This window comes from Capra hircus, chromosome 1, assembly GCF_001704415.2.
Source record: "Capra hircus breed San Clemente chromosome 1, ASM170441v1, whole genome shotgun sequence".
NCBI classification, from domain to species: Eukaryota; Metazoa; Chordata; class Mammalia; order Artiodactyla; family Bovidae; genus Capra; species Capra hircus.
In genome coordinates this window covers 144336185-144361739 of record NC_030808.1, presented here as the reverse complement: position 1 = coordinate 144361739, position 25555 = coordinate 144336185, and the positions used below count along the sequence as shown (strand labels likewise).

Here is a 25555-nt window from a genome sequence, read left to right as displayed (position 1 = left end):
GCAATCACAATATACATGTTCAACTTACAGCAATCTATTTTTTATTGGAGTATAATTTCTTTACAATGTTATTTTCTGCTGTACAAGGAAGTCGATCAGCTGTGGTATACATATATCCCTTCCCTGTTAGACCTCCCACCCCCATCCCACTGAACTAGGTCATCACGGAGCATCGAGCTGAGTTCCATGTGCTATACAGCAGCTTCCCACTAGGTATCTTTTTTCATGCATATCCTAATCTCCCAACTCATCTCACACTCCTCTGCCCCAGCCCGTATCTACACTGCAATCTATTTTTTATTTTTTAATTAACCATGTGTGTGTCAGTTGCTCAGTCGTGTCTGACTCTTTGTGATCCCATGAACTGTAGCCCACCAGGCTCCCCTGTCCATGGAATTCTCCAGGCAAGAATGCTGAAGTGGGTTGCCATTTCCATCTCCAGGGTGTCTTCCCAACCCAGGGATTGAACTCAAGTCTCTTGTAGTGCAGGCAGATGTGTTACTGTCTGAGCTACTAGGGAAGCCCTTGTGTTAATATGTTCAATTCAAATTTTAAAAAATTTTTAAATTTATATTGGAGTATAGTTGACTAACAATGTTGTATTAGTTTCAGGTATACAATCTATTTTTGAATTAATATTATACTTTACATATAATGTGATAACCTTACAACTACATGATCTCATTTATCCTTACCTGTCCATTGGGCTATTGGGAGCATGTATAAACTCACATGTCTGCTTAAGGTATGAGCTCCATAGCTTGTCCTCTTGTTTGCTGTAAACAGTGAGTTGTCTTGACGCCCAGCTCACCATTCCCAGCGCCCTCTGCGTGCTTCTTGCAGACACTGTGCTTCTTCTGGAGTTTCAACCTTTGTAGCTTCCTTCAGGACTGCTTGTAAAGCCAGTCTGCTGGCAGTTCATTCTACCACTTTTATCTGAAAGTGACTTTACAGTGAAGGATGTTTTCACTGGTTGTAGAATTCTGGGTTCGTGGTTGTCTTTCATTTCCTTTAAAGATGTTTTTCCATTGACATTGAGCTTCAACTGTTTCTGATGAGAGATTGGATACCATTGGCACCACTGTTTCCCTATAGCAAATGTCTTTTTCCTCTGGCTGCTTCTGAAATCTTCTCTGTCTGTCCTCAGATATTTAATATGATGTGTTGAGGTTATGAGGGGTTGTATTTATTCTGCTTGGGGTCTCTGATCTTGGATCTGTGGTTTGGTGGTTTTAATCATATTTGGGGAAATTTTAGCCAACATTTACTTAAATTTTTTTCTGCCTCGTTCTCCTTTCCTTTCCTTCTGTGATCCAATTACATGCACATTGTTGTTGCTGTTCAGTCACTAAATCACGTCCAACTCTTTGTGACTCCACGAACGGCAGCCCGCCAGGCTTCCCTGTTCATCACCATCTCCCAGAGCTGCTCAAACTCATGTCCATTGAGTCAGTGATGTCATCCAACCATCTCATCCTCTGTCGCCTCCTTCTCCTCCTGCCTTCAATCTTTCCCAGCATCAAGGTCTTTTCCAATGAGTTGGTTCTTCTCATCAGGTGGCCAAAGTACTGAAACTTCAACTTCAGCATCAGTCCTTCCAATAAATATTCAGGGTTGATTTCCTTTAGGATTGACTGGTTTGATCTCCTTGCAGTCTAAGGGACTCTCAGCACATCATTTCTTCAGTGCTCAGCCTTCTTTATGGTCCCACTCTCACACCCATACATGACTACTGGAAAAACCATAACTTTGATTATATAGACCTTTGTCGGCAAAGTAATGTCTCTGTTTTTTAATAAGCTGTCTAGGTTTGTCCTAGCTTCATGCGCTAGACTGCATTATATTATCACTGAGGCTCTGTTTACTTTCATTGTAAACATTCCCCCCCTTTCTGTGCTTCAAATCAGATAATTTCTATTGGTGTATCTTCTAGTTCACAGATTCTTTCTTCTGGATTGTCTAGGTAGCTTTTGATCCCATGCAATAGATTTGTGAATACAGGCATTTTGCTTTTTAGGTACAGGATTTCTGTTTGACTCCTTTTAGAGTTTTCATAACTCTCCAAATCTCCCCACCTTATTGTTGATTACATACATGTTTGCCTATAGATTCTGATCACGGTTACTATAAAGTTTGTATCTGTTCACTCCAGTATTTGCGCTGTGTCAACCTATTTCTACTGGCTCTTTCTTCTGATCATAGGTTCCCCTGCTGTCTAACTCTCTGATCAGTTCCACCAGCCGCTCAGCTGTTGTTTGTCCCTGGGTCCTTGGGGTCCTGTCCCCTGTGTGTGCACTTCAGGAGCTAAAATGGACTTGAGAGAAGTTAATAAGGAGATACTGGGGCCTCCCCCTACTGGGAGTCCCTCCTTCCTAGGCTAGTCTCCTTTGGTTTCTAGACACTCTGCAAACCCCAAATGCAAAGCTTGGATCTGGACTCGTCTGGTCCTCCCCTTCCCCATGCATTCCCACCCCAGCATCCCAGAGATGCTGGTCATAAACCTCCTTTTATTTACACGTGGGCCCATGTGTACGTCAGCTCATGCAGTTCAAGGTCTGTGCCCAGCGAGTCCGCTGCCTCCACTTGAGTGCCAAGCCCATATGGCACAGGACCAGGAATGTCCTCAGAGGGAGAGTCAGACAAACATGTGTTCACGGGTCACCATCTCCCCTCCACGTTCTGCCTGCCCTTGGCCCTTCTCCAGAACCTTCAAGCAGTTGTGTACATTTTAAAGTATCGTATCCAGCGCTTAGTCACTTCTGTCATGTCCGACTCTTTGTGACCCCATGGACTATGGCCCACCAGACTCCTCTGTCCATGGCATTCTCCCAGCAAGAATACTAGAGTAGGTTGCCATTTCCTTCTCCTATTGTATCCAGAGCCTATGATTATTATCAACAGGAGGGTCAGTCTCTCCACCAGTATCACAAGTCAAAAGTCAAGAGGCAAAACATTTAAAGACAATTTCAATGCAAAGTGTCCATCCAAGCTTCTGCAGCCCTCACCTGCTTGTGGGAACCCCTTTGTGCTGACACAGGAGCTCAGACCCCAGCAGCCGCGTCAGGCTGTGGTTTGGAGTCCTCAGGAGCTTTTGCACACTGCTCCCCCAGCCGCAGGCCCCTGTTTCAGGGAGCTGCTGTATTATCCCCTCCAGTGAAGCTGCCGTCCAGTGTGCTCACTGCTTTGTTTCTCAGAACAGGGATGGATCTGGACTCGTCTGGTCCTCCCCTTCCCCGTGAACTCCTAGCCCAGCATCCCAGAGATGTTGGTCATAAACCTCCTGGAGGGCCCATGTGTAAATCAGCTCATGCAGTTCGAGGTCTGCGGCCAAGGCTTGGCAGCCGTTCGTGTAAGTCCAGCCCCATGGGCCCATGCACACCTCACCCTCCAGGTTGATGAGTGATTTTGGAGGAGTAGCCTACACAGGATGGGGCTGTCCAGAGAGCCAGAGGAGAGCCTCAGGCCAGGGAGAGTATGTAGTAAGCAACTCCAGAGGTAGCTAAGATGTTGCTTCTGAGTTCATAACTGGAGGGAATAGATAGGGCTCCCTGGAAGAGGTGTTACAGCAGTTGGACCTCCTCCAGGACACACTGGGGCCTGGGGAAGGGGCAGCACAGGCGGTAAGAAGCTCTCTAGGCAGATGGTCCTTTGACTGGCCTTGGAGGAGGCTGGGAAAGGGCAGCGCCCGCAGAAGGGGCGCCTGCTTGACGCCCGGAGTGCAGGGGCTGGAGGCGCGTGGGTGGCCATCCTGAGGGTCTCTGCCCACAGCGTGCTCTCGGCTTCCCTCTCACGGTCCCAGACGTTTGGCGCCGCAGACTGGGAGGTTTTCCACATTGGGGAGAGGGTCTTCCTCGCCGTGGCGAACAGTCACCGCTACGACGTGGAGATGCGCGTGCAGAACGACTCCTACGTCATCAACTCGGTCATATACGAGCTGAACGTCACCGCGCAGACGTTCGTCCGCTTCCAGGAGATCCGCACCTGCAGGTACTCGGGCGGCGGGCGCCCGGGGCGGGGATCCAGGGCCCCGGTCCTTCGACCTCCGAAGCCGCCCAAACCGCAGCGCGCGCACCTGAGCATCTGTGGGGCCGCGGTGCCCACCCCCCAGCCCACAGGTGTGGAGCGGCCTCGCTGTCCACCCCGCAGACTTCCACACGGCCAGCTGAGGGACCGCGGCTCCTGCCGTAGCCTTGACTCTGCTTTTAAAAGCTATGGTTTGGGTGCTTGTTTTTTAGAATTCAGTGTTTTTATTTTTTAAATTAAATTTGCATATGCGTACAACCATTTCCACGGTGACTTTAGAACATTTTCGTTACCTTGAAAAGAAACCCTACCCCTCAGCTGGTACTGCCCTCCGCAGCACCAGGGGCTCACCAGCCTGCTGTCTGTCCCTCTGGGTTTCCCAACCTGGACACTGCATTCAGATGTGTCTGGCTTCTTTCACTTGTCATTTTTTTCAAGGTCCATCCACGTTGTACCTTAGCACCTCACTCTTAATGAGTGAGTAGTATTCCACTGTGTTTATCACACTTTGTTTACTTCTCATCGGTTGATGGATATTTGTCTATTTCCACCATTTGACCAAACGTGTGTGTGGTTCTGAAGAATTAAAAATATGCTTCACATTACTGTCAGCAGACTTACTGCCCCGATGCTTTGGAAGTCATGCCAGACCTTGATTTCCTACTGGGTTAAGTCCCAGCAGCTTCTGATGCGAGCATGGGGGCAGATGGTGCAGTCAACATTTTGCTGCAGAAGCAAGGCTGTGGGCCTTGGTTCCAGAACCAATTACAGTTGGCAGAATGCTTCGAGTGGGACCACACGGCTGTGCCACTGGCCACACTGCATGAAGCCCCCAGTGAGCCTGGCCACACTCACCACTTTTTAATGATGAATGACAACTGGCCATGGCTGGAAGTGGTGGAGACAGGATTCCAGATAACAGAAGGAAGAGTCAGGAGCCCCAGGGCCCCCACTCGCCTTGCCCCCCTGCATGTCCCCAGGTACCTCTGTGGCCGTCTCACGCCCAGGGTTCTGTTGGAGCTCTAGGCCAGCACCCTCAGTGCCCCACTGAGAAGGAACCCAGGGTGAGTATCAACCAAGAGAGTGTGACTGTGCTGTCTGAACAGGCTATAACCTTGAGGCCTCTGGATGCAGAGGCATTGGCCTGGCCTTGGGCATCTGAGTGACTCCAGCAAGGCTGCAGCCTCAGTTTCCTCATCTGGAAAGTAGGCCTGCAGTAATTAGAGCAGTGACTGGGGACCACGGCTGATGCCCAGGTTGGCCTCCTGGGATAGACAGGGCTCTAGGATGTCCTTCCCAGAAGCCCTCTGTCAGATCCCTGAGAACTAAGATGTGTCTGAGCACAGACTCACCCTTAGCGAGTTCAGGGGCGTTTGTTGAAAACAGGATGCAATGATCTGTTTGCAGTAAGAACCACAACTTCCAAATTTAGGGGGATGTCTCTACGTTAGCAGACCCTCTGGCACCTGAGCTGGAGTTGGGGAAGAAGCCTGTGACCCCACAGCCAGTGTCCTCAAGTTTTCGCCTCCAGGGGGCGCTGCAGACTTTTAGGGACCGGCCACTAGTTTAGGGCTGTTCCTCTATTTCAACCTCTTCCAAGTGAATGACTTTTGCACCCATGTTCAGAGCTTCGCTGTTCACTCTTGTTGCCCAGGTGTCCACAGACAGATGAATGTGGTCCATTCTTACAGTAGAATATTGTTCAGCCTCAAAAAAGGACATCCTGACATCTTACCGCACGGAAGGACAAATACTTTGTGATCCACTTATCCGAGGTCCCTGGAGAAGTCAGATCCATAGGGACAGGAAGTAGATGGTGGGGGCCAGAGGCTGGGGGAGGGGGTGGGGAGCGAGTGTTTCCTGGGGACAGAGGTTCAGTTTGGAAGATGGAGAAATTCTGGAGATGGATGTGGTGATGGTTGCATGTCAGTGTGAAGGTACCCAGTGCCACTAAGCTTAATGTCCATTTTAAAATGAATAAAATAGAAAGTTTTGTGTTATGTGTATTTTATTACAATTAATTTTTTTAAGTTTAAAAAGCAAACAACTAATTTGCTTTTCCCTGGAACAGACCAACCGATTGTATGACTGAGGAAACTGCTCCTCCTTCTGTGGATTTTGGTGGTGGGACCTAGCCCCCTGAATCCTGAGATTAGGGGGAGAACCAGCCCCCAAGTGCCCAGGCAGCATCTCCAGGTCCTAATTCTGCTCACTTGCTCCCACAGTGCTCTGGACTGGGAGTTCTTCTCGGTGGGAGAAGATTATTTCCTGGTGGTTGCAAACTCCTTCGATGGAAATACCTTCTCGGTAAACAGTATTATTTACAGGTAAAGGCCATGCCCCTGCTAGACACCTCGGTTCAGCTGGGTGGGCCCACCTTCCCCATGAATGACCACAGGCTCAGAGCGAGTCACAGGTCATGCAGCCCTGTGGGTCACCTGGCACTTGATGTATCTGAGCATGGGCTGAGTCTGGGTCAGGCCCCCGGGTCAGCTAGGTGACCTCTAGCCCTGCTGACACTCACAACTTTGGGTTCTGGCTGGAGATGCAGTGAGAGGCTACACTAATGTGAGAGTTATTAGTGTGTTAGCCTATTACATTTTTCCATCCAAGGCTGTGGTAGATCTCTCTGTTTTTCACATGTCCTTCAGTAAAATTTTACACTTCATCTTAGAGGCACCATGGCATTCTCGCGACCTTCCCTTCCAGAAGTTTTCCGAGTATTATAAGCACATGACCATTTTCATCTGTGTATCACAATTAATTGTTGTGTCTGGTCATGCAACCACAGTATCTTGTTAGTTTTAATAGTTTTCTAAAGAAATGTCTCATGGGAGTTCTAGAAGTATAACTATGTCTGCAAATAAAAGTGCCTTTGCTTCTGTATTTCTAATGTTTTTAGCTGATCTAAGTTTCTCAGTTATCTAGAAATTCCAGGATGATCTTGAATCGTCTTGGACAGGGCAGGTCCCCCCTTTCCAGGCCTGTTTTCCTCTCTACAGGCTAAGGCCCCTCCTGGCCCAGCTCCTCACGATTGGAACCTGGGGAGGTTTGGGGGCTGGGATGCATGGCCTCTCATGCTGTGAGGGGTGGGAGAGGCAGGTGGGACTCTGGTGAGGGTCAGGGAGGGGTGGGGTGGGAGCCCTGGGGAGAGGGAGCAGCCCAGACCATTCACTCCTCTCGCTGGGGCTGGCGTCCCAGCCTGGAAGCTGACGGCCTCTCTCCCGGCAGGTGGCAGGGGTATGAAGGCTTCGTGGCCGTGCACAGCCTCCCAACCTTCGGCTGCAGGGACTGGGAGGCCTTCCGCACAGCGGCTGGCTCCTACCTGGTCTACTCCAGCGCCAAGGAACCGCTGTCCCGGGTGCTGAAGCTGAGGACGGGGTGATGGGCTCAGAGCTCCAGGAGCTAGACCTGCGTGGCCACACCCCAGAACCCCACCAGGAACCCCCAAAACCTCTGGGGAGTGGGACAAGCCTAGGAGAAGCTGTGGCTCCCAGAGCCACCAACTCACTTTCTCTGGCCCTTGTCCAGCCACGACATCGTCACCTGGACAACCGTGGTGGCCGGATGGGTGGCTCTGTGAGCATCCAAGCTGAAGACCAGAGCTGCTTCTGCAATCTGCTGTCCTGCAGGGATTTTGCTTTAAAGGAAAAGTTCACACAAAATCTTACCTCAAAAACAGCAGGGCCTGGTCACCTTCCCACAGCGTCCACCACGTGACCAGACACTCAGCTCTGGCTGGGGAGCCCCGACGCAGGGACCGGCTTCGTGCTGCCTCACATATTTGTACCAGCTATTTATTGTGTTCTGTCTATACTGAAATATATTTATGATGCTTCTTACAAAAAGTACTGCTGTGTCTATGTGTTTCGGATGGGAACTAGACCCCCAGCGAGCACAGCCAGGGGTCACTCACTTGGCCACTTCGGCCTGACATGCCCTCGTGTCTCTGGTCACCAGCACACCTCTCCTCTGCAGGAACTTCTTCCTCCAGCTTCAGGTTTCCCACAAAAAGCGGTGAGGTAGGGCCAGGTCAGGAATCCCAAGCCTGTGTGGCGTGGGTCCAGTCTCCTCCCTGAGGCCACACCCGCGGGAGATGCCTGGCGGATGGACCCTCATGCCTCTGTATCCAGGCAGGCCTCCCCAGTCTCCACATGGCCTTGTGGGTGTGCCAGAAGGACTTGGAATGCCTCCTTGGGGCCAGCACTTGCCCAGCTCCTCCTGTGTCCAACTACTGACCCTCCACTGGGCGAGGGCTTCCAGTCTCCTGGAGATGGATGCCAGCTGTGACATGGGAACACCCAGGGAACCTGGGGAGGAGGATGGAGGTGCCATCACCACCGGGAAGCCCCCTGGGTAGAAGGGAGATCCTGCATGCCATGAGATTTGCTGGGAAGGCCCTTGAGGTCCAGACCACAAGGCAGTAGCCAAGCCAGGCCTATTCCATCAGCCAGGCCCACCTGCTCTAGGATGGGTTGTGGGAGCCAGGACCTCAGCGGCAGCAAGGCCCCTGCTTGGTTTGACGCTCTGTTATTTCCATCTCAAATTCTCATTGGTTCTTGCACAGGATCACACAGCCAATGGGAGTCCTGACTGCCTGTAGTCAGCTGCAGGTAAGAGCTGGGCCGGCCCAACCACCCAGAAAGGAATCTGTGTGCATCTGCTTCCCCTCCATCCAGGCCAGATTTGGAATCTCAGGACCATAACTGGGACCCTCTTCATTTCCCAAAGCAGGGATTTTTCTAGAGATTCCTCCAGGCCAGCAGGTGAGCCACATGCCTTGGGGAGATGGAGGCTGACCTTGGTCAAGGATGTCTCCCGCCTGGGAGAATGGCAGAGTGGAGGGTGAGAAGGGGTGCACGCCAGGGGCCCTGTGTGAGAGAGAAGTCCGGGGGCTAGGATGCCCACAGGGTAATTCCACGGGCAAAGAACCCCCACCCCTTATATACACTCAGTTCTTGGAGAAAGGGCGTGCCCGCATGCAAGTCAGGCTCTCCTCCTGCAGCCCCCGGGTCTCTGCTGGACCCACATCCCCTTGCTGTCACTGTCCCTAAGACCTGGCTTGGTCCCTGCCCTGGGCAGCTGGGGGCCTCATGGGCTGGGCAGGAGGGCTATGGATCTGCTGGTGCAGACAGGTTGGGCCAAGGGTACCAGAGAAAAATGTAGGCTCCCCAGTTAAGCTTGAATTGCAGATAAACAATGAGGAAAACAACAGAATGGGAAAGACTAGAGATCTCTTCAAGAAAATTAGAGATACCAAGGGAACATTTCATGCAAAGATGGGCTCAATAAAGGACAGAAATGGTATGGACCTAACAGAAGCACAAGATATTAAGAAGAGGTGGCAAGAATACACAGAAGAACTGTACAAAAAAGATCTTCATGACCCAGATAATCATGATGGTGTGATCACTCACCTAGAGCCAGATATCCTGGAATGTGAAGTCAAGTGGGCCTTAGAACGCATCACTATGAACAAAGCTAGTGGAGGTGCTGGAATTCCAGTGGAGCTATTTCAAATCCTGAAAGATGATGCTGTGAAAGTGCTGCACTCAATATGCCAGCAAATTTGGAAAACTCAGCAGTGGCCACAGGACTGGAAAAGGTCAGTTTTCATCCCAATCCCAAAGAAAGGCAATGCCAAATAATGAAAATGCTCAAACTACCACACAATTGCACTCATCTCACACGCTAGTAAAGTAATGCTCAAAATTCTCCAAGCCAGGCTTCAGCAATACATGAACCATGAACTTCCAGATGTTCAAGCTGGTTTTAGAAAAGGCAGAGGAACCAGAGATCAAATTGCCAACATCCGCTGGATCATGGAAAAAGCAACAGAGTTGCAGAAAAACATCTATTTCTGCTTTATTGACTATGCCAAAGTCTTTGACTGTGTGGATCACAATAAACTGTGGAAAATTCTGAAAGAGTTGGGAATACCAGACCACCTGACCTGCCTCTTGAGAAACCTATATGCAGGTCAGGAAGCAACAGTTTAGAACTGGACATGGAACAACAGACTGGTTCCAAATAGGAAAAGGAGTACATCAAGGCTGTATATTGTCACCCTGCTTATTTAACTTCTATGCAGAGTACATCATGAGAAACGCTGGGCTGGAAGAAGCACAAGCTGGAATCAAGATTGCTAGGAGAAATATCAATAACCTCAGATATGCAGATGACATCACCCTTATGGCAGAAAGTGAAGAGGAACTAAAAAGCCTCTTGATGAAAGTGAAAGAGGAGAGTGAAAAAGTTGGCTTAAAGCTCAACATTCAGAAAAACTAAGATCGTGGCATCTGGTCCCATCACTTCATGGGAGTAGATGGGGAAACAGTGGAAACAGTGGCAGACTTTATTTTGGGGGGCTCCAAAATCACTGCAGATGATGGTTGCAGCCATGAAATTAAAAAACGCTTACTCCTTGGAAGGAAAGTTATGACCAACCTAGTTAGTATATTGAGAAGCAGAGATATTACTTTGCCATCTAGTCAAGGCTATGGTCTTTCCAGTGGTCATGTATGGATGTGAGAGTTGGACTGTGAAGAAAGCTGAGCGCCGAAGAATTGATGCTTTTGAACTGTGGTGTTGGAGAAGACTCTTGAGAGTCCCTTGGACTGCAAGGAGATCCAACCAGTCCATCCTAAAGGAGACCAGTCCTGGGTGTTCATTGGAAGGACTGATGCTAAAGCTGAAACTCCAATACTTTGGCTACCTCATGAGAAAAGGGTCTTTCCTGATTCTGGGAGGGATTGGGGCCAGGAGGAGAAGGGGATGACAGAGGATGAGATGGCTGGATGGCATCACGGACTTGATGCACATGAGTTTGGGTGAACTCCAGGAGTTGGTGATGGACAGGGAGGCCTGGTGTGCTGCGATTCATGGGGTCACAAACAGTCGGACGCCACTGAGCATCTGAACTGAACTGAACTGAATGAATGCTTTTTTAAAAATTACGTAACCCTAATACTGCATAGAACATATAGTAAAGGGGTATTTGGTGTTTATCTGAGGTTCAGATTCAAGTGGGCATCCTGTTTTGGTTCTGACACTCAATCGCCCACCCTCCCTGAGAGGGGTGTGGGGTCTGCTGAGGGTTTTGATTTTCACTGGATCTGAGGTCAGGCCTGAGCTGCTGTGAGAGGGAAGGGCAGGGTCCAGGGCTTGGAGGCGTGCAGCCGCAGGCAGGGTTGGCTGGGGGATGGGGGCTGGGGTCCATGGTATGGCATGTCAAGTGCTCATTCTGCAGGTGTGCCCCAGGAGTGCCCCCAGAGGCAGACAACCCTCACAGGAGAGGGGAGGTCCTCGGGGCCAGGAGCTCAGCGGGCCTCTGAGACCCATCTCCATGCCTGGGATGGTTGGCTTTTGTGTGTCTGGTGACATGAAAGTTAAATCCATGGGCTCTGGGTAAAGGAATCACGCTCTGTGGTGTGGGGGCCTCCCTGAGCACGAGGTCTCCCCAGGAGGCCACACTAGACCTGGCACTGCCCATCAGCTACCTGGGTTTTCACCAGGCCCGCCTCCCTGCAGATCTGGGGCTCAGCAGCCTCCACAATCCCCTGATCAATCCTGCTAGCATCTTCCCTCTACACATGGTTTCCCTGGAGAGCCCCCACCAACCCCCCAAGAACAAAATGCCCAAATGGGCCAAGGTGCCCAGGAGTCAGGACAGCTGTGTTTGCTCCCATTCCCGGATTTGTCCATAGGAGGGGGGCCCACTGGGCACTGTCCACACTCCCCAAGCACCCACCTACGCAGCTTCTCTCCCCCTGGGGTGATCCAGATGTCCAGCTGGCGCCTGGGGAGGAAGGAGGCCACTGATGTCACCAGCACACCAGCAACACGGAGGGAGCAACCGCCTCCTGTCCCTGCTCAGGGTTTTGTCCTGCCCAAGCAGTGCCACCGTGGCTCCGACAATATCCTATCTCTGCTCTGGTGGGTGGAAACAGAACGCACCAATCAAGATCTCTTTGCATTATAAGTGCAAACCACAGGGGGAGTGACTGCAGAGAGCATGCCAGTATTTATATCTTTTCAAGTCAGCTCTCAAGCGTCTGTCCCATTGATAAACATTCCCAAGGCGCGTGCGGCTCCCGGGAGTTAGCATGCTCTGTGATGCGTCCACAATCCTTGTCATTTTGACAACCATGTTACATTCTTCACAGGAGCATCCAGGAATTTGCTGGACTGATCATCTTTTGTTAAACCACAGAGATCAACAGACTTTTCTGTGATAAACACAAGAACTTCTTTGCACAAATCGCTTTTCTTTGCAGTTCCTTCCTCAGGGTCATGGTTTCCTGGAGAAATACTGTCAGCGGCAGTTTTTACACCTTCTCCTTACCTTCAGGGCTCCCCTCCCCGAAACCCGATCCAGCAGAAGGGTGACCAGGTGTGTGACTCGAACCTCTTCCATCAGCCCCACCAGACCGGACTTTACCTACTTCTCAACCTGTCAGGGCAGAACTTCTGGAAAACTATCTTGTTTTCACCATTGTCAGCAGACCTGCCTTGGGGTTGCTGGACGTTTCCTGTAGGCACTAATGTCCTTAATCTCACCACCAACATAGCCCCAGCCTCTGCCACACACACACACCCACACACATCCCCACACATTCACACATCCCCCACACATGCTGACACACTCACAAGCTCCTACACAAGTGCACACACACGCACATCCCTTCTGGACAGGAGCCGTGTCTGGGCAATTCAGGCTCAGAGCTGAAGCTTGGTGCTGCCTGAGGGTCTGGGCGGCCGTGGCATCTGCTCACACTCGAAGTGTCCACTGTGCACCAGCTGCCCGGGGTGGAGCCGCACACGTGACCACACAGTCCTGGCCACGCTTAAACCCTCCAGTGGCTAGAACCCAGAGTCCCAGGTGACCTCCAGGCGCTGCACGACTGCCTGGCTGCCACCCCTGTCCCGCCCAGCCCATTCCTTCCCCAGGCTGACCTGCCTGTCCCTAGCTCCACCACCCCTCAGAGAGACCTCCCAGGCTCATGACCAGAGTGGGTCTGCCACACGCTATGCAGTGCACAGAACACTCCCTTCGCTCTCCACCTGCACACCTCACTGAGCAGCCTCTGCGGAAATGCAGATGCTCATGTTTGTTACTCATTCGTGTCCACTCCTCCTCCGGAACTTCAGAGCAGGTGCTCCAGGGGCTCCCAGGCCCCTCCCCACTCCATGGAGCAGGGGCTCTGAGCCCCTCCCCCATCCAAGGAGCAGGTGCTCCAGGGGCTCTCACCTCCCACCCAGAGCAGGGCTCCAGGTGTGCCCTGCTGAGAAGACCCAGTCCAGCAGGATTGTGAAGAGAACGGCTTTCCTGTCAGACTGAGAGGAGTTACCACCCCAGTTCTTTCACTCACAGTTTTAACTTAGCCAGTTACTGAATCCCCTCAACCTTGGTCCCTGGAGGACCCACCTCCCTCAGGCCATGCCTGGGCAATGTGACATGGGAGTCCTGTGGCCCCAGCACAGCTCCTGGACCCATGAGCTGACAGCAGCAGCCCCGCATCCTTGTCATCTGCCCCCAAGTTTTCCTGAACAAAGTTGGACATAAAATCCCATGGGGAAGAAAATGCTGAGCCTGTCGCATTTTTGATGGTAGATTTACTGATTTAAACCACATGCTAGTGAATCAAAGCCGTCCGTTAACACATAATACCCAAAGATGGTTTCTCCTCTGACAGAATCAATATTAGGAGAGCCCTTGAAACCATCTGCTATGCCAGCAGCATGAGAGCAAACCCAGAGGAAAAAAAAGGGCATCTCAGAGTCTGGCTCTTTTCATAACTCGAATGTTATTTTAAAAGGCCCTTATCTTTGCTTAATTTTGATTTATTTAATTAAAAATGCACCAACCTTAAGGGTTCTATTCAGTGAGTTTTGCTAATTGTACGCATATGTGGAACCACCCTCAACAAAGCCAGGAGCATTTCCACCCCCCAGGAGTCTCCTGTGCCCCTTCCGGTCACCCCCTCACTCACACACACATACACACGATCAGCTTTCTGTCTCCAGAAGCCCTGCCCGCCTCAGGCATCCCTCCCATGGCACCATGAAGGGCACTGTCTGTGTCCCTCTCTCAACTTAGTGTTTCTGACACTCATCCGAGCTGTTGCACCTGCAGGCTGTCTGCTCTCATTGCTGCTTTTTGCCATTTGCTTGTGGCTTCAGTCCGTCGTATCAATAGCCCATCGCCCTTCCTATTTATCTGCTCGGGGGTTGTTTCTGTTTCGGGCTGCTATAAACATCACTGGATAATTTGTGTGCACAGGTGTTTATTTCCCTTGGTAAACATCTGGGAAAAGGGGGCATTGGGTAAGTGATGACTTCGCTTTGTAACAAACCTCCAAGCGGTTCTCCAGTTTGGGGACCCGCTTCCACGTCTATAATTCCCATAATAACAAAGAAGCTCTCAGACCAGCTGCCAACTGGGTATTTACCACGGGACCCTCGAGCCCTCAAATTATAATCATGGATGTGCCCAGCAGCCTGGTGGCACCACTGTTTGTGTATCAAAGTCCAGCCTGGCCTGGCCTCTGTGGTGAGAGCAAAGGGCAGAGAGACAGCATGTGAGAAAGACAAAGGGTGATGCCCTGTGGACAGTCTCTCTGTTGATAGAACCTACTAGAATCAGCATGAGAACTTTGTGAGCTCATTTGACCATTAAAGGAGTATAAGAATCTGAGCCCACCCTACATGTCTTACTTCATTTCCGTGGAGAGAGGACAGCAGACCAGCAGCACTTGTGTGTTTACAAAACCACAGAAGCCCCTGCCTTAGACTTGTGTCTCTGGGACAGAATTATCACACACTTAGTGGCTTAAAACAACAGGGACTGCACTGCCTCGCAGTCCTGGAGTCAGGGGTCCCACCCAGGTGTCATTGGGCCAAAGTCAGGTAGGGGCAGGGCTGGTTCCTTCTGGGGCTCCAGGAATGAATGTTCCCTCCTCTTACAGCTTCTAGAAGCGCCCACATCCTGGATCTCAGTACTTCCTTCACCTCCAAGACCACAGTGAGCAGTGGAGTCTTCTTCACCTGCCCTCTCTCTGGATTGCTCCCTGTGCCTTCCCTTCCACCAGACGGTGCAAAACAGACAAGCTGGTGAGCCACACCCACAGCACCTCTAGCCAGCGTCACAGCCACAGGCACTCCAGGGCCGGCTGTGGTGACCAGGACCTGCGCGGGTCCTTCTCCTTCTCCTTCTCCTGGGGCTGCTAAACAGTAAAAAGCCGAGCGAAGCAGTTCTGTTTACAAGTTACTGGTGCGGAAAACCTCAGTCTTGACGTCCTGATCACTGTGACACCCAGACTGACTGGCTCTGATTCCAAGGTGACTTCTCAGCCCGGGGCAAGGTGGGGAGGTTGGTGCTTGATCCAGTGGTCCCTGGGAGAATGCTACACCCAGGGAGCCTGGCTGGGAACTGGACCCATCTGACCGTATGCAGGGCTGCCCTCTGGCAGCACTGCTCTCCACGGCTGGTGACCATCTTGCAGGGACAGCAGGACCCAGGACTTCCAGCCAAGCAAAGTCCACCCTGGCTGAGGTGGGTGCAGGGGGATGCCAACTGAGCCGAGACAGCGGGGTCCTAAGTGCTCTTGGGAGCAGAATGGTGGGTGCCCACCCAAGAGGACCCCCTCCAGCTCCCCCATGTGGGTGAAGGGGCTGCCCTGGAAGGGCCTGGCAGGAGCAGCAGCTCGGAGCTGTGCCGAGGGGCCTGAGCGCCCACCTTGCAAACCATCTCGGAAGACGGGCCCCTGAGAGAATTTCAGCACAGAGATTACCCTGCCCAGAGAAGTCTCTGGGCCTCATTGCTAACCTGCTGAGGGTCTGAGTGAGTGTGGGGTGGGGCAGCGTGAAGCAGGGAGGATACAAAGACAGGGTGAGCATTCTCGTGGGGTCCCTGCCTCAGGCTGACCGGGTGCTGGGAGCCTGTGTGACTTGATGAGATAAGGGACTCTCAACAGGTGACAGACAGCTCAGCGTCCTCTGTTCTGAGAGCTACATACCTGCTACAACCATAAGTCTGGCGACTGCGGTCATCGAGTCTTGACATAAATGCATTCTTCCTTCAGGGTTTTCTCGGCATCTTAACTGCTTCCATGTCACTGCCTGGCTGTGGAGGCTTCATAGGCGTCTCCTGGATGTCTCTCTGCCATCCACTGCTGCCCGGCAACCTGGTCACAGACTGCTGGGTGTTCAGCAGCTCGACAGCCTTGGGAAAGTCCTTTCAGTGCTCCAGGCCTTGGCTGCCCCCTCCGTTAGGGAGGGTCGGCTGCTAACGTGGGCTCCCGAGTCAGCATCCCAGCCCAGCGGCCCTTCTCTCTGCTTCTCTCTCTCCTGCTTCTGCTGCCCTTCTTCCAAAGGCCCCCTCTCCTCCAAGAGCTGCTGGGCTCACAGGGGAGGTCAGCCATGGGCTTGTCTCTCTGGGGAACTGTCTCCCCATCTCCCTTTGCACACAACCCCAGATGGGCACAGGGCTGCTTCTGACTGCAGAGCCACCCCCGCAACACCCTCTGTGGCCAGTGCTATCACCATGGGTACAGATGTAGACCCTGGCAGCCCTGGGTCCCAGCAGGGGCTTCCCCTCTCCTGGCCAGCGCAGCTGCCAGCAGGGAGGGGACCTGCGAGGCCGCTGACTCTGGCCCTTCTCCAAACCAGGGCGAAACCCAGGACTCGCTTCTTTGTTTTGACAACACTCCAGGGCCCAAGTGAGAACTTCCAGGCCTGGGTGTCAGAAGGCCTGGATTCCAGCTCCACTCTGCCCACAAGCCAACTCCTGTGTCTGTCATTTCTTCCCCTGGACCTTGGAGTCTTGGGTTTCTTGTCTGAAAATAGAAGTATTACCGACTGTGCCAGGGCCTGTTGGGAATTCCCTGAGGCACCCTGCCTGGCAGTACCCGCCGCCCACATGCCTTTGCAGCCACTGCCCCCTCCCAGCAGGCAGCCTGCCCAGGGTGCCCTCTGGGGCCTGAGTGCTGATTCCTACACATGGTTCCTACAAGGTTGTGTGGCTCGGCCACTGCTAAGACCAGACCTCACCCCGTCAGTCAGCACGTCCTCCGTAGTGGCCCCTCCATGTACAGCCCCCCCATGCCCGGCCTACCTTCACACACTCTGGACTGGGCGCCCAGCCAGAGGCCCTTCCTCCAAGCTGGGTCCAAGCTGCTGCCCTCTGAAGAGCCTTCCCTCCTGACACACGGCCTCCTCCTCCTGACCCCACCCCTACCCCCAGCCTGTACTCGGGAAGCCCCCATATCTGCCCCCAGGGCTCCAGGTTAGGGGCTGACAAGTCCTCCCCAGCATGTGTGCAGGAGTGTGTGCACGTTTGCACAGTGTAGGTGTATGGTGTGCATGTGTGTGGTGGCAGGGGGCCATGGAGGCTGGCAGACTCTGACTTCCTGCCCCACTGCAGCCCCCCAAATTAGGCCCTTCATCTGGAGTGTCTTCTGGCCAACGTGTGAGGTGAGTTCCTGAAGTCACTCCTGGCCACTTGGCCAAGGCAGGGAGCCTGCACTGACCCCAAGGACCAGGGCTCAGTGAGGATGAGCAGGGTGGCCACAGGGAGAGGCTGGCCGTCTGCTCTGGGCACGCTGGCCGCTCTCAAACTGGGGAGACTGAGAAGCTGCTGCAACAAAGGACCCACATTCAGCAGCTTAAACAGCATGAATTTGTTTTCTCAAAATTCTGGAGGTCAGAGGCTGACATGGGTCTTCCTGGGCTAAACCAAGGTATGTGGGACCGCTTCCTCCCAGAGGCTCCAGAGAACACCCTGTCCCAGCCTCTCCCAGCTTCCTGGGCACCTGCATCCCCTGCAGTCCTTGCTGCTGCCCATCCCCGATCTTCACAGGCTCCCAGAACCAGGGCCTGGATGTCTTTAGGGGCCACTGTTCCCTCAGAACCAGCCTGAAGCAGGGACGATATGAAAGGAGAACCCGCCTGCTGGGTGCCCGTGGTGCTCCCGAGGGACCCCAGAAGTAATGCCAACAGCCTCCCTGGGCAGGAGGGAGGATCCTGACTGTAGCTGCTGTCAAGGGCCTTGAAGCAGATTCTCCTGTAGGCAACCTCAAGCCTCCATCATGACGTCAGCTGGCTCACAAAATTCCTAAAGCGTGACAACTGGCCATCACAAGCCGGTCCAGCCGTCCAGGCAGGCCCAGCACCCACCACTCCCCATCCTGACCCGGCTCTTCCAGCCCTCGGCTCGTGGGGCTGGCGGCTCCAGGACTTGGCGAGGTCGGCGTGAGGGCAGGTCAGACCTGGTGGGGTCACCGAGCTGCAACAACAGAGTCCACTCCAGCGGACATGAGCTCAGAGGTTTATTGAGGGTTCAAAGACAATGGGGAGGACAATGAGTGGAATTGGGTTTGGGGCCAAGCTTCCAGGTAACCACCGCAGGCTCCTGCCAAGAGTCCAGACCATCCCACCTCCTCCATGGTCCGCCGGGCCTGCTCTCTGGATCTCAGGCTAGGATCCTGGAGAACCTGCTGCAAGGGAGCCTGGGGAGTGCCGGGCAGGCAGGTGGCCAGCAGGGTGGGTGCACCGTGCCGCCCCAGGACGGTGCTCTGGGAGTGCCCCCGGCCTGTGCCCACTGTTGCTGCTGTGCCCACCGGAGGTCCCGGGAAGGTGGCTCCATGCCAGGGACAGCCTGTGTCCCAGTGGCTCTGCTGGGGGTTCACAGTACACCTGCTCATTCCCCACTGCTGGACCCCCTGAGAGAGCCTCGGGTCCCAAAGTCCAAAGAGGACTGTCAGGGCTTGTCAGGAGGCTGAAAGTGTGGGGATCCCTGCCTACGGTCAGGGTCAAGGTCAAGGGTGGGGCTCTGGTTTCCAAGGGGACCGTCCATGCTGAGGCCGGGGACCAAGCCAGCACGAAGTTCCACTCCAGCCCAGAGTGGTGGGCAAGCGGACCGGGCTCCTAGGGGGCTGCCCCTCCCTTTTCCTCTGCCCTTAGGCCTCCCAGAATCGAGACCCCAACTCCTGTGAGAAGGAAGACAGGCCCAGCTGAGGTGGCTGTCAGGCCAGTCTGCTCATGCCACCCCTCAGCCCCATAAACTCCCCCAAAATCATCCCGCCCTGACCCCCAGACCCTGTGAAGAGCTGCCTCCCAAGGAAGGAGGGGCTCGGTGGGCAGGGTTGAGCAGGGCTGCAGGCAGACGGCTCTTTGTGGACTGACTGTGACAAGAGCTGGGGTCCACCCACACCCCACAAGGGCTGCTGCCTCCCTGCCACCTGACTGAGGCCCCTCTTTGCCACGTCCCCACCGTCAATGCCAGTCCCCTTGACTGGGCTGGCTGGACCCTGGGCTCTGCAGAACTAGGAGGCAGGCAGATGCTCGCTCAGGGTGCTGAGGTGGGAGGCCAGTTCGAGGGCCCATGGAGGTGGTGGGGTGTCCAGGCTCACACATGGCACCAAGAGACACTGGGTGTCATCTGCAGGAGTCCCTTAAGGAGGGAAGAGACAGACAGAGAAACGAGGGGGCAAGGGGCGAGGGGAGGGCTGGGTTCCCAGGAGGGCCCAGGGCTGACGGGGGCTCCAGCGAGCAGGAAGGAGTTTCTGCTCCTGGGGGTGGGATCCTGGGGGTCTTGGGAGGGTGGTACCCACTGCCAGGAGACTACACGAAGGCTGAGAAGCCCAGAAAGGCCAGGAGGGCCTGGTAGCCCCTTGCTGCTGGGCTCAGGACAAGAGGGAGAGGGCCCTTCTGGGGTGCTCTGGGGTCCTGGGCCCACTTCCTCTTTCCAGCTGTGTGGACAAGAGCCAGCAGGCCCACACCTGGGGGAAAGCTGGCAGGGCACTGGGCGCCGGGCGGCAGCAAAGGGTGAGGGAAAGCCCTGCATGTGCCCCGTGTGTCCCCGGAAGAGCAGCTGGGGGCATGAAGCTCTGGGCTGATTCCAAGTAAGAGCAGCGAGGAGAGGCCCTGGAGGTGCCCAGGCTGACTGGCCCCTGCAGGACCTGAGCCGAGGCAGCAGGACCCTAGCGTCTGTCCCCACCTCCATCCAGGCCTCAATTCCCTCTCTCCCCCTGACCCAGGGACTCAGGGTCACGTCCACAAACCTGTGGGGTGACGAGCTCCTTGCGTGGCAGGCCCCCTCCCTGCTGTGTGCACCCTGGGATGGATACGAGAGGGGGCCCAATTCACCCACGGAGCCTGTGTCCCCCTGTCAGTCGGCCCACACTCACCTACGCCCATGGTGTCTGTCCCACAAGTGGACTGGCACCCAGGCTGGCTGCCCAGCTTTAGCGGTCACTGGAAAGGTGGGCAGGCCATCAGTTTCCTGAGGACTGGGGTCATTCAGAGCATCGTCCGAGCCCTGCCCTCCACCCCCGCACCCTAGCGGGCAGCGGGCAGAGAGGCACCCACCCCATGCTCAGCATGGAGCCCCCTGTTCACACGGTGCTCTCTGTGCCCTCAGCAAGGCAGGCGGGGCGCTGGGGCGTGGATGAGGGTTGGCATCTGCTGGTCATTTTCTCTTTAACGCCACAACTGAAAAGTCATGACCTTGCTCAGATGTGCTTTTCAGGTTTCTGCTGCCGCTTCTGGTCCCTCAGCTGCGGGCACTGCGTCTCTGCATCCGCGCATAAATGTGCTTCCCCTGGCGGTCACGCGACGCTTTCCCAGTACAGGCCTTCATACACCTTTGCCCTTCCTGTCCTTTATACCTCAGGTCCATGAGCAGTGTACCCCTAGTTTGCTCCCCCTCGAAATATCTGAAGTAGTTTAAAATATAAACACTCATACAAAAAGGCTGTTAAAAAATAAAACTGGAAAGACACAGTTGGGGTACGTAGGTGGAGGTAAGGTCTACCCTGAACATGAATTAGATAGGAAAGCCGAGCAGTAAAGTCGCTCTGAGATTCCTGGCAGCAAAGCTGAGAAGGAGAGAGAGAGTTCCTGTTCCTGGAGAGAGGAAGCAGCCCGCCTTGAAGCATTAGACATTGGTCCTCCCTTTGGCTCTCAACCATTGGAAAGGAGTTGCTTCGGTGAGTAGAAAAGCAAGGCACGTGGCGACCCCGATGATGGGCTCCCTGGTGGGACACAGCCCGAGGGGCAGGGCTACCCTTGTCTGGCTGCTGACACAGCTTCCCATGAACCTCACTGGATCAGTCTTAGGTTCTCTCCGTGGTTTAATCATTTTTTGGGGTTTTGATTTTTTTTTTCCTTCTCGCTGGACTGAAATTTGGTACGTGTTACTCTTAACAAACACTCTGAGAATAAACAAGAATTGTTCAAAGGTTACTCGTTCCACTTACCTCTCTAGAAAAACCTGGTCTCTACCACTTGGCTCTGCAGGGAACCTGTGGTCAGATGCGTCTGGGACATACTGGGGAAGCAGAGGCGAACCAGCTCCACAGTGTAGATGACCTGTAGCTTCAGCTGATGAGCTGCACCCCACCTCCTTGGGGAGCCTCACTCACGGGCAGGCACTCTTCTGTCCCTGAATGCTTGTCCACCCTATGGGCACCCCGTGGGACAGGCTCCCAGAGTGGAAGGAACACATCAGATGGACTGTCTGGCTTTACGTCCTGAATGGACCACTTCCTGCCCCAGACCTCCCATTTCTCTGAGCCCGTTTCCCCATCCATCAGTGGGTCAGATGGATAAACTGCTGGACCTGAAGGAAAATGCTCTGTGAGAGTGGAGCACTGGGCAGAAGCAGCCGCGTCACCAGCTCCCTGAGGGACACCAGGGGCAGAGCCAGTCCCATCTGCCACGGCAGCAGCGGGAAGCGGGTGGGCACTAGGGCGCAGGGCTGGTGGGGTCCTTGGACACGGGGGTGCTGGGCAGGGACTTGAGGTACTCCAGGTGCCTCCTGGCATCCTCCTGGTTCTGTCGCACGTAGTACACAACGTAGGTGATCACCATGGCAAACCAGCCGAACATGGTGACCAGCATGGCCACATCAGTGGTCTTGTGGTGGACGCTGCAGAAGCTGACGCCAGAGTCGAGGGCCTGGATCAGTGGCTTCCCCACGTACTCCTCCTGCACTGAGGTGTGGCAGGCGATCTCGTCCACTGAGTCGGGGTCCAGCTTCAGCTCCCACAGGGCCTCTTGCAGGGCGCACTCACAGTGCAGCGGGTTGTGCGCCAGGCGGATCTTGGCGCTGAGCTTGCCCAGTGCGTCCTTGGGGATCCTCCGGAGGCGGTTGTGAGATAGGTCCAGCAGCCGCAGGCCCCCGGCTAGGCCTGAGAAGGCGGCAGGGCCGATGGTCTCGATGGCGTTCTGCGACAGGTCCAGCTCTCTCAGCTGGTGCAGATGCTGGAAGGCCCCATTGGGGATGCGGGCGATCTTGTTGGCATTGAGCTTCAGGAGAACAGTGTCTGCGGGGATGTCCTTGGGGACCTCCTGCAGGCCCCTCGCACTGCAGTGGACAGCCACCGCCCCCGCATGGTCAGGGCACTGGCAGTTTTGTGGGCAAGAGGCACCTAGCCTCAGGCAGAAGAGCAGGAGCAGGCAGGGCCCTCCTGCAGGGACCGGCAGGGAGGAGGGGCTTTGTCTGCCCGTTGGGCCCATGCTGACCATCTGGGTACAGACAGGATGCTGCTGTCACTCAGGGCTGCAGGTTACATGCTGCCCCACGGCCTGGTCGTCGCTGCGCAAGGACCATCGCGTAGATGTGAACTCTCCTCCCTCACATGCCCGGTGTCCTCTTTTGGCTCTAAAAGAGAGGAGCCATCAGCACTGCTGGCCGTGGTTCGGCTGGGGACCTGAGGGCACACTCTGACTTCCAGACACTGGACCAGAGGGGGTCTCTGTGATTTACTGCCTCCACCCTGCCCTGGACACACCCACCGCACACCCTGGGGGGTCAATGACTTGGACAGCACCGGGTAAAGGGAGTCCACCCCTTTCTAGTAGCTCAAGGCTGGAAAGCAGGAAGACTGGGGCTGCAGGGTTTTCTTAAGAAACTGGAATGTAGGGGTGATGGTTGGCGGCGCCTGAGAACCAGGCGGGCAGTCTCATCGCCTTGGGGCTAGGCTGCTGTCAGAAGAAGCTCAGCACTTTGCTAATCGTGACAATTCCTTTGACAATTATTAATATTAAAGCTCTTCTCTGTCGGTCCTATTGGGAACGACTACCCGCACGGGCGCCTTTTATTTCAATTATGTTTGAAAAAGAGAAAATAAGAAAAGAGAAAAGCCAAGCCCTGGGCGCGCGGCCCGCGCTGGGCGTGGAGTTGCGGGGCCGCGCGGGGCCTGGGCAGGCGGGGCTCGGGCCCCGGGGACCCCGGATATCGGACATAGGGACCCCGGGGCCCCAGATCCTAGGGACCCCCGGGATTCCAGGGAGGAGGATGGACGGGGGCAGGGTGTCCAAGCTCTGGGGTAGGGCGGGGCCTTTACCTGCGCGGCCGCGACAGGAGACTGCTGTGCTTGAGGATCCCTGCCGCTCGGAGCCCGACCCGGCGCCACGCCCGAGAGCGGCCGCTATCCCGAGGCCTGAGCCCACGTCCGCGGCCGCTCGGGAGACACGCGGCTCGGCCTGAGCTCGTGGGGCGGTGCCTGCGGGCCAGAGGCGGGGCGGGGCGGGCCTGGGCGGGGCCTGGGGGCGGAGCTGTGGTACGGGGCGGGGCCTGAACGACGCAGGGCTTGAGACTTAGGGGCGGGGCATGGGCGGAGCCTGTGTGCAGGACGCGGCCTGGACAACGCGAGTCGTAAAGACGAGGGGCGGAGCCTTGGGAGGGGCCGTAGAGGCTGCACGGGGCGGGGCCTGGGGCGTGGCCTGTGGGAAGGCGTGGAACGGACCTGGGAGCAGGATTTTAGATGGGAGTGTGTCTCTTAGGATGTGGGCGGGGCCTTGGGGGTGATAGAGCCCCGCCCCTGCCCAAGTCCAACCCTGCCCCTGGGCCCCCACGTTGGGGACCATGAAGGCGATGGAAGGGATAAGGTGATGGGGAATGGAGGTGCCAGCAGGGAGACTGGAGACCCTTGGGTCAGTGCGAAGACCCTGCTGAGCCTCCATCTCAGGTCTGGTGCCAGCGGCAGCCAAAGCGTTAATGGGGTTAGGTCTCCGTCCCCCTGAGTCTCTTCCTGCCTACTCCCCATATCCCCACTCCCACCCCTCCATCCCGCGTCTTAGGGCCCTTGCATGGGCATTCCGAGGAGCGTAGGGAATGTAGGGATCGAACCTTTTAAACTCGACCTGAGCCATTCTTAGGGTTTTTTTTTAAATGACAACCTGATTGTGGTGTAATTGTTTTAGGATCAAACACATATTCAAATTTGATGTTTTGACGTTTGTATACACCCGTGAAACCATCACCACAAAATACTTCAAAGTTTCGCCTTTTCAATCCATCCCCTCTGATGCCCATCACCAGGCAAGCACAGATCCACTCTTGTCACTAGATCAGTTTGCATTTCCTGTAATTTATATAAATGGAATCATAGATATGTACGTTTTGTCTAGCTTCTCTCACCCAGAGTGATTACTTTGGGTTCACCAGGTGCTGGTGCGTTTATCAATGGTTATTCCTTTTAGTGCTGAGTAATGAGGCATTGCATGAGTGTTCCACAGTTTGTATATCCACTCACCTGCTTGTGGAGATCTGGGTTGTTTCCAGTCGTCTGCTATTACAACCAGAGCTGATATGAACATTGTGTGCAATCTTTGTTTGGACAAATACTCTTGATTTCTCAGATAAATATCTAGGAATGGATTGGCTGGCTCTCATGGTGGCTTATGTTTAACTTCTAAGAAACTGCCAAAGTGATTGTACAATTTAACATTCCTGTTCTGTGTATGCTCCAGAGCAGCACCAGGACTTGGTTGGTCACTGTTTTTAATTTTAGAGATTCTAATAAGTGTGTAGGAGTACATTTCATTGTGGCTTTAATTTGTATTTCACTCAGAGCTTGAATGTCTTTATCTGTTTGTTTGCTGTCTATCTTCTTTAAGGAAGTGTTTTGTTCAGATCTTATACCCTCTTTTAATTGAGTTGTTTTCTTATTGTTGAGTTTTGAGAATTCCTTGTATATTCTGGATACAAATCCTTTACCAGACATGTGATTTGTATATATTCCTCTGATTCTATGGCTTGTCTTTTCACTTTGTTAAAAGTTTTTCAAAGAGAAATTTTTAATTCTGATGAAGTTCAATGTATCAATGTTTTCATTTTTATGGCTCATCCTTCTGGTGTCATAAGTAACAAATCTTACATATTACACTCACATTTTACATTTGGTGTGAGATACGACTTGAAGTTTATTTTTTGTACAAATAGATGTCTAGTTTTCCAGGACTGTTTTTTTTTTTAAATGATCCCTTTTCTACTGAATTATCTCTGCATCTTTGTTGAAAATCAGAGGTCTGTATTTGTATGAGTCTATTCTGTGCTTTCTGTATTCAGTTGGTCTATTTGTCTATTTTACGCAAATGTTCCAAGCTGTCTTCATTATTGAAGCTTTACAGTAATTCTTGAAGCCAAGTAATATAAATCTTCTAACTTTGTTTTTTCATAAAGTTCTTTCGGTCATCCAGGACCCTTTGCTTTGCTTCATGAATTTTAGAATCAGCTTGACAAATT

General features: G+C 53.7%; 2 protein-coding genes across 2 annotated transcripts in view; one reads left to right on the top strand and one right to left on the bottom strand.

Annotated features, from left to right (window-relative positions):
• The window catches only part of TSPEAR (thrombospondin type laminin G domain and EAR repeats), a 106893-nt gene extending 99019 nt beyond the window's left edge, over nt 1-7874 (top strand). Inside the window, exons 10-12 of the mRNA XM_018050694.1 lie at nt 3800-3987; nt 6249-6350; nt 7255-7874. Of these exons, the coding sequence (XP_017906183.1) occupies nt 3800-3987; nt 6249-6350; nt 7255-7408 (444 nt within the window). The 3' untranslated portion in view covers nt 7409-7874. The remainder of the gene's footprint in view (nt 1-3799; nt 3988-6248; nt 6351-7254) is intronic.
• LRRC3 (leucine rich repeat containing 3) lies at nt 18338-23533 on the bottom strand. The gene is made up of 2 exons (XM_018051956.1): nt 23373-23533; nt 18338-22687 (listed from the first exon to the last, which is right to left on the bottom strand). The coding sequence occupies exon 2, from the start codon at nt 22549-22551 to the stop codon at nt 21769-21771; it is 783 nt and encodes a 260-aa protein (XP_017907445.1). The 5' UTR covers nt 22552-22687; nt 23373-23533; the 3' UTR covers nt 18338-21768.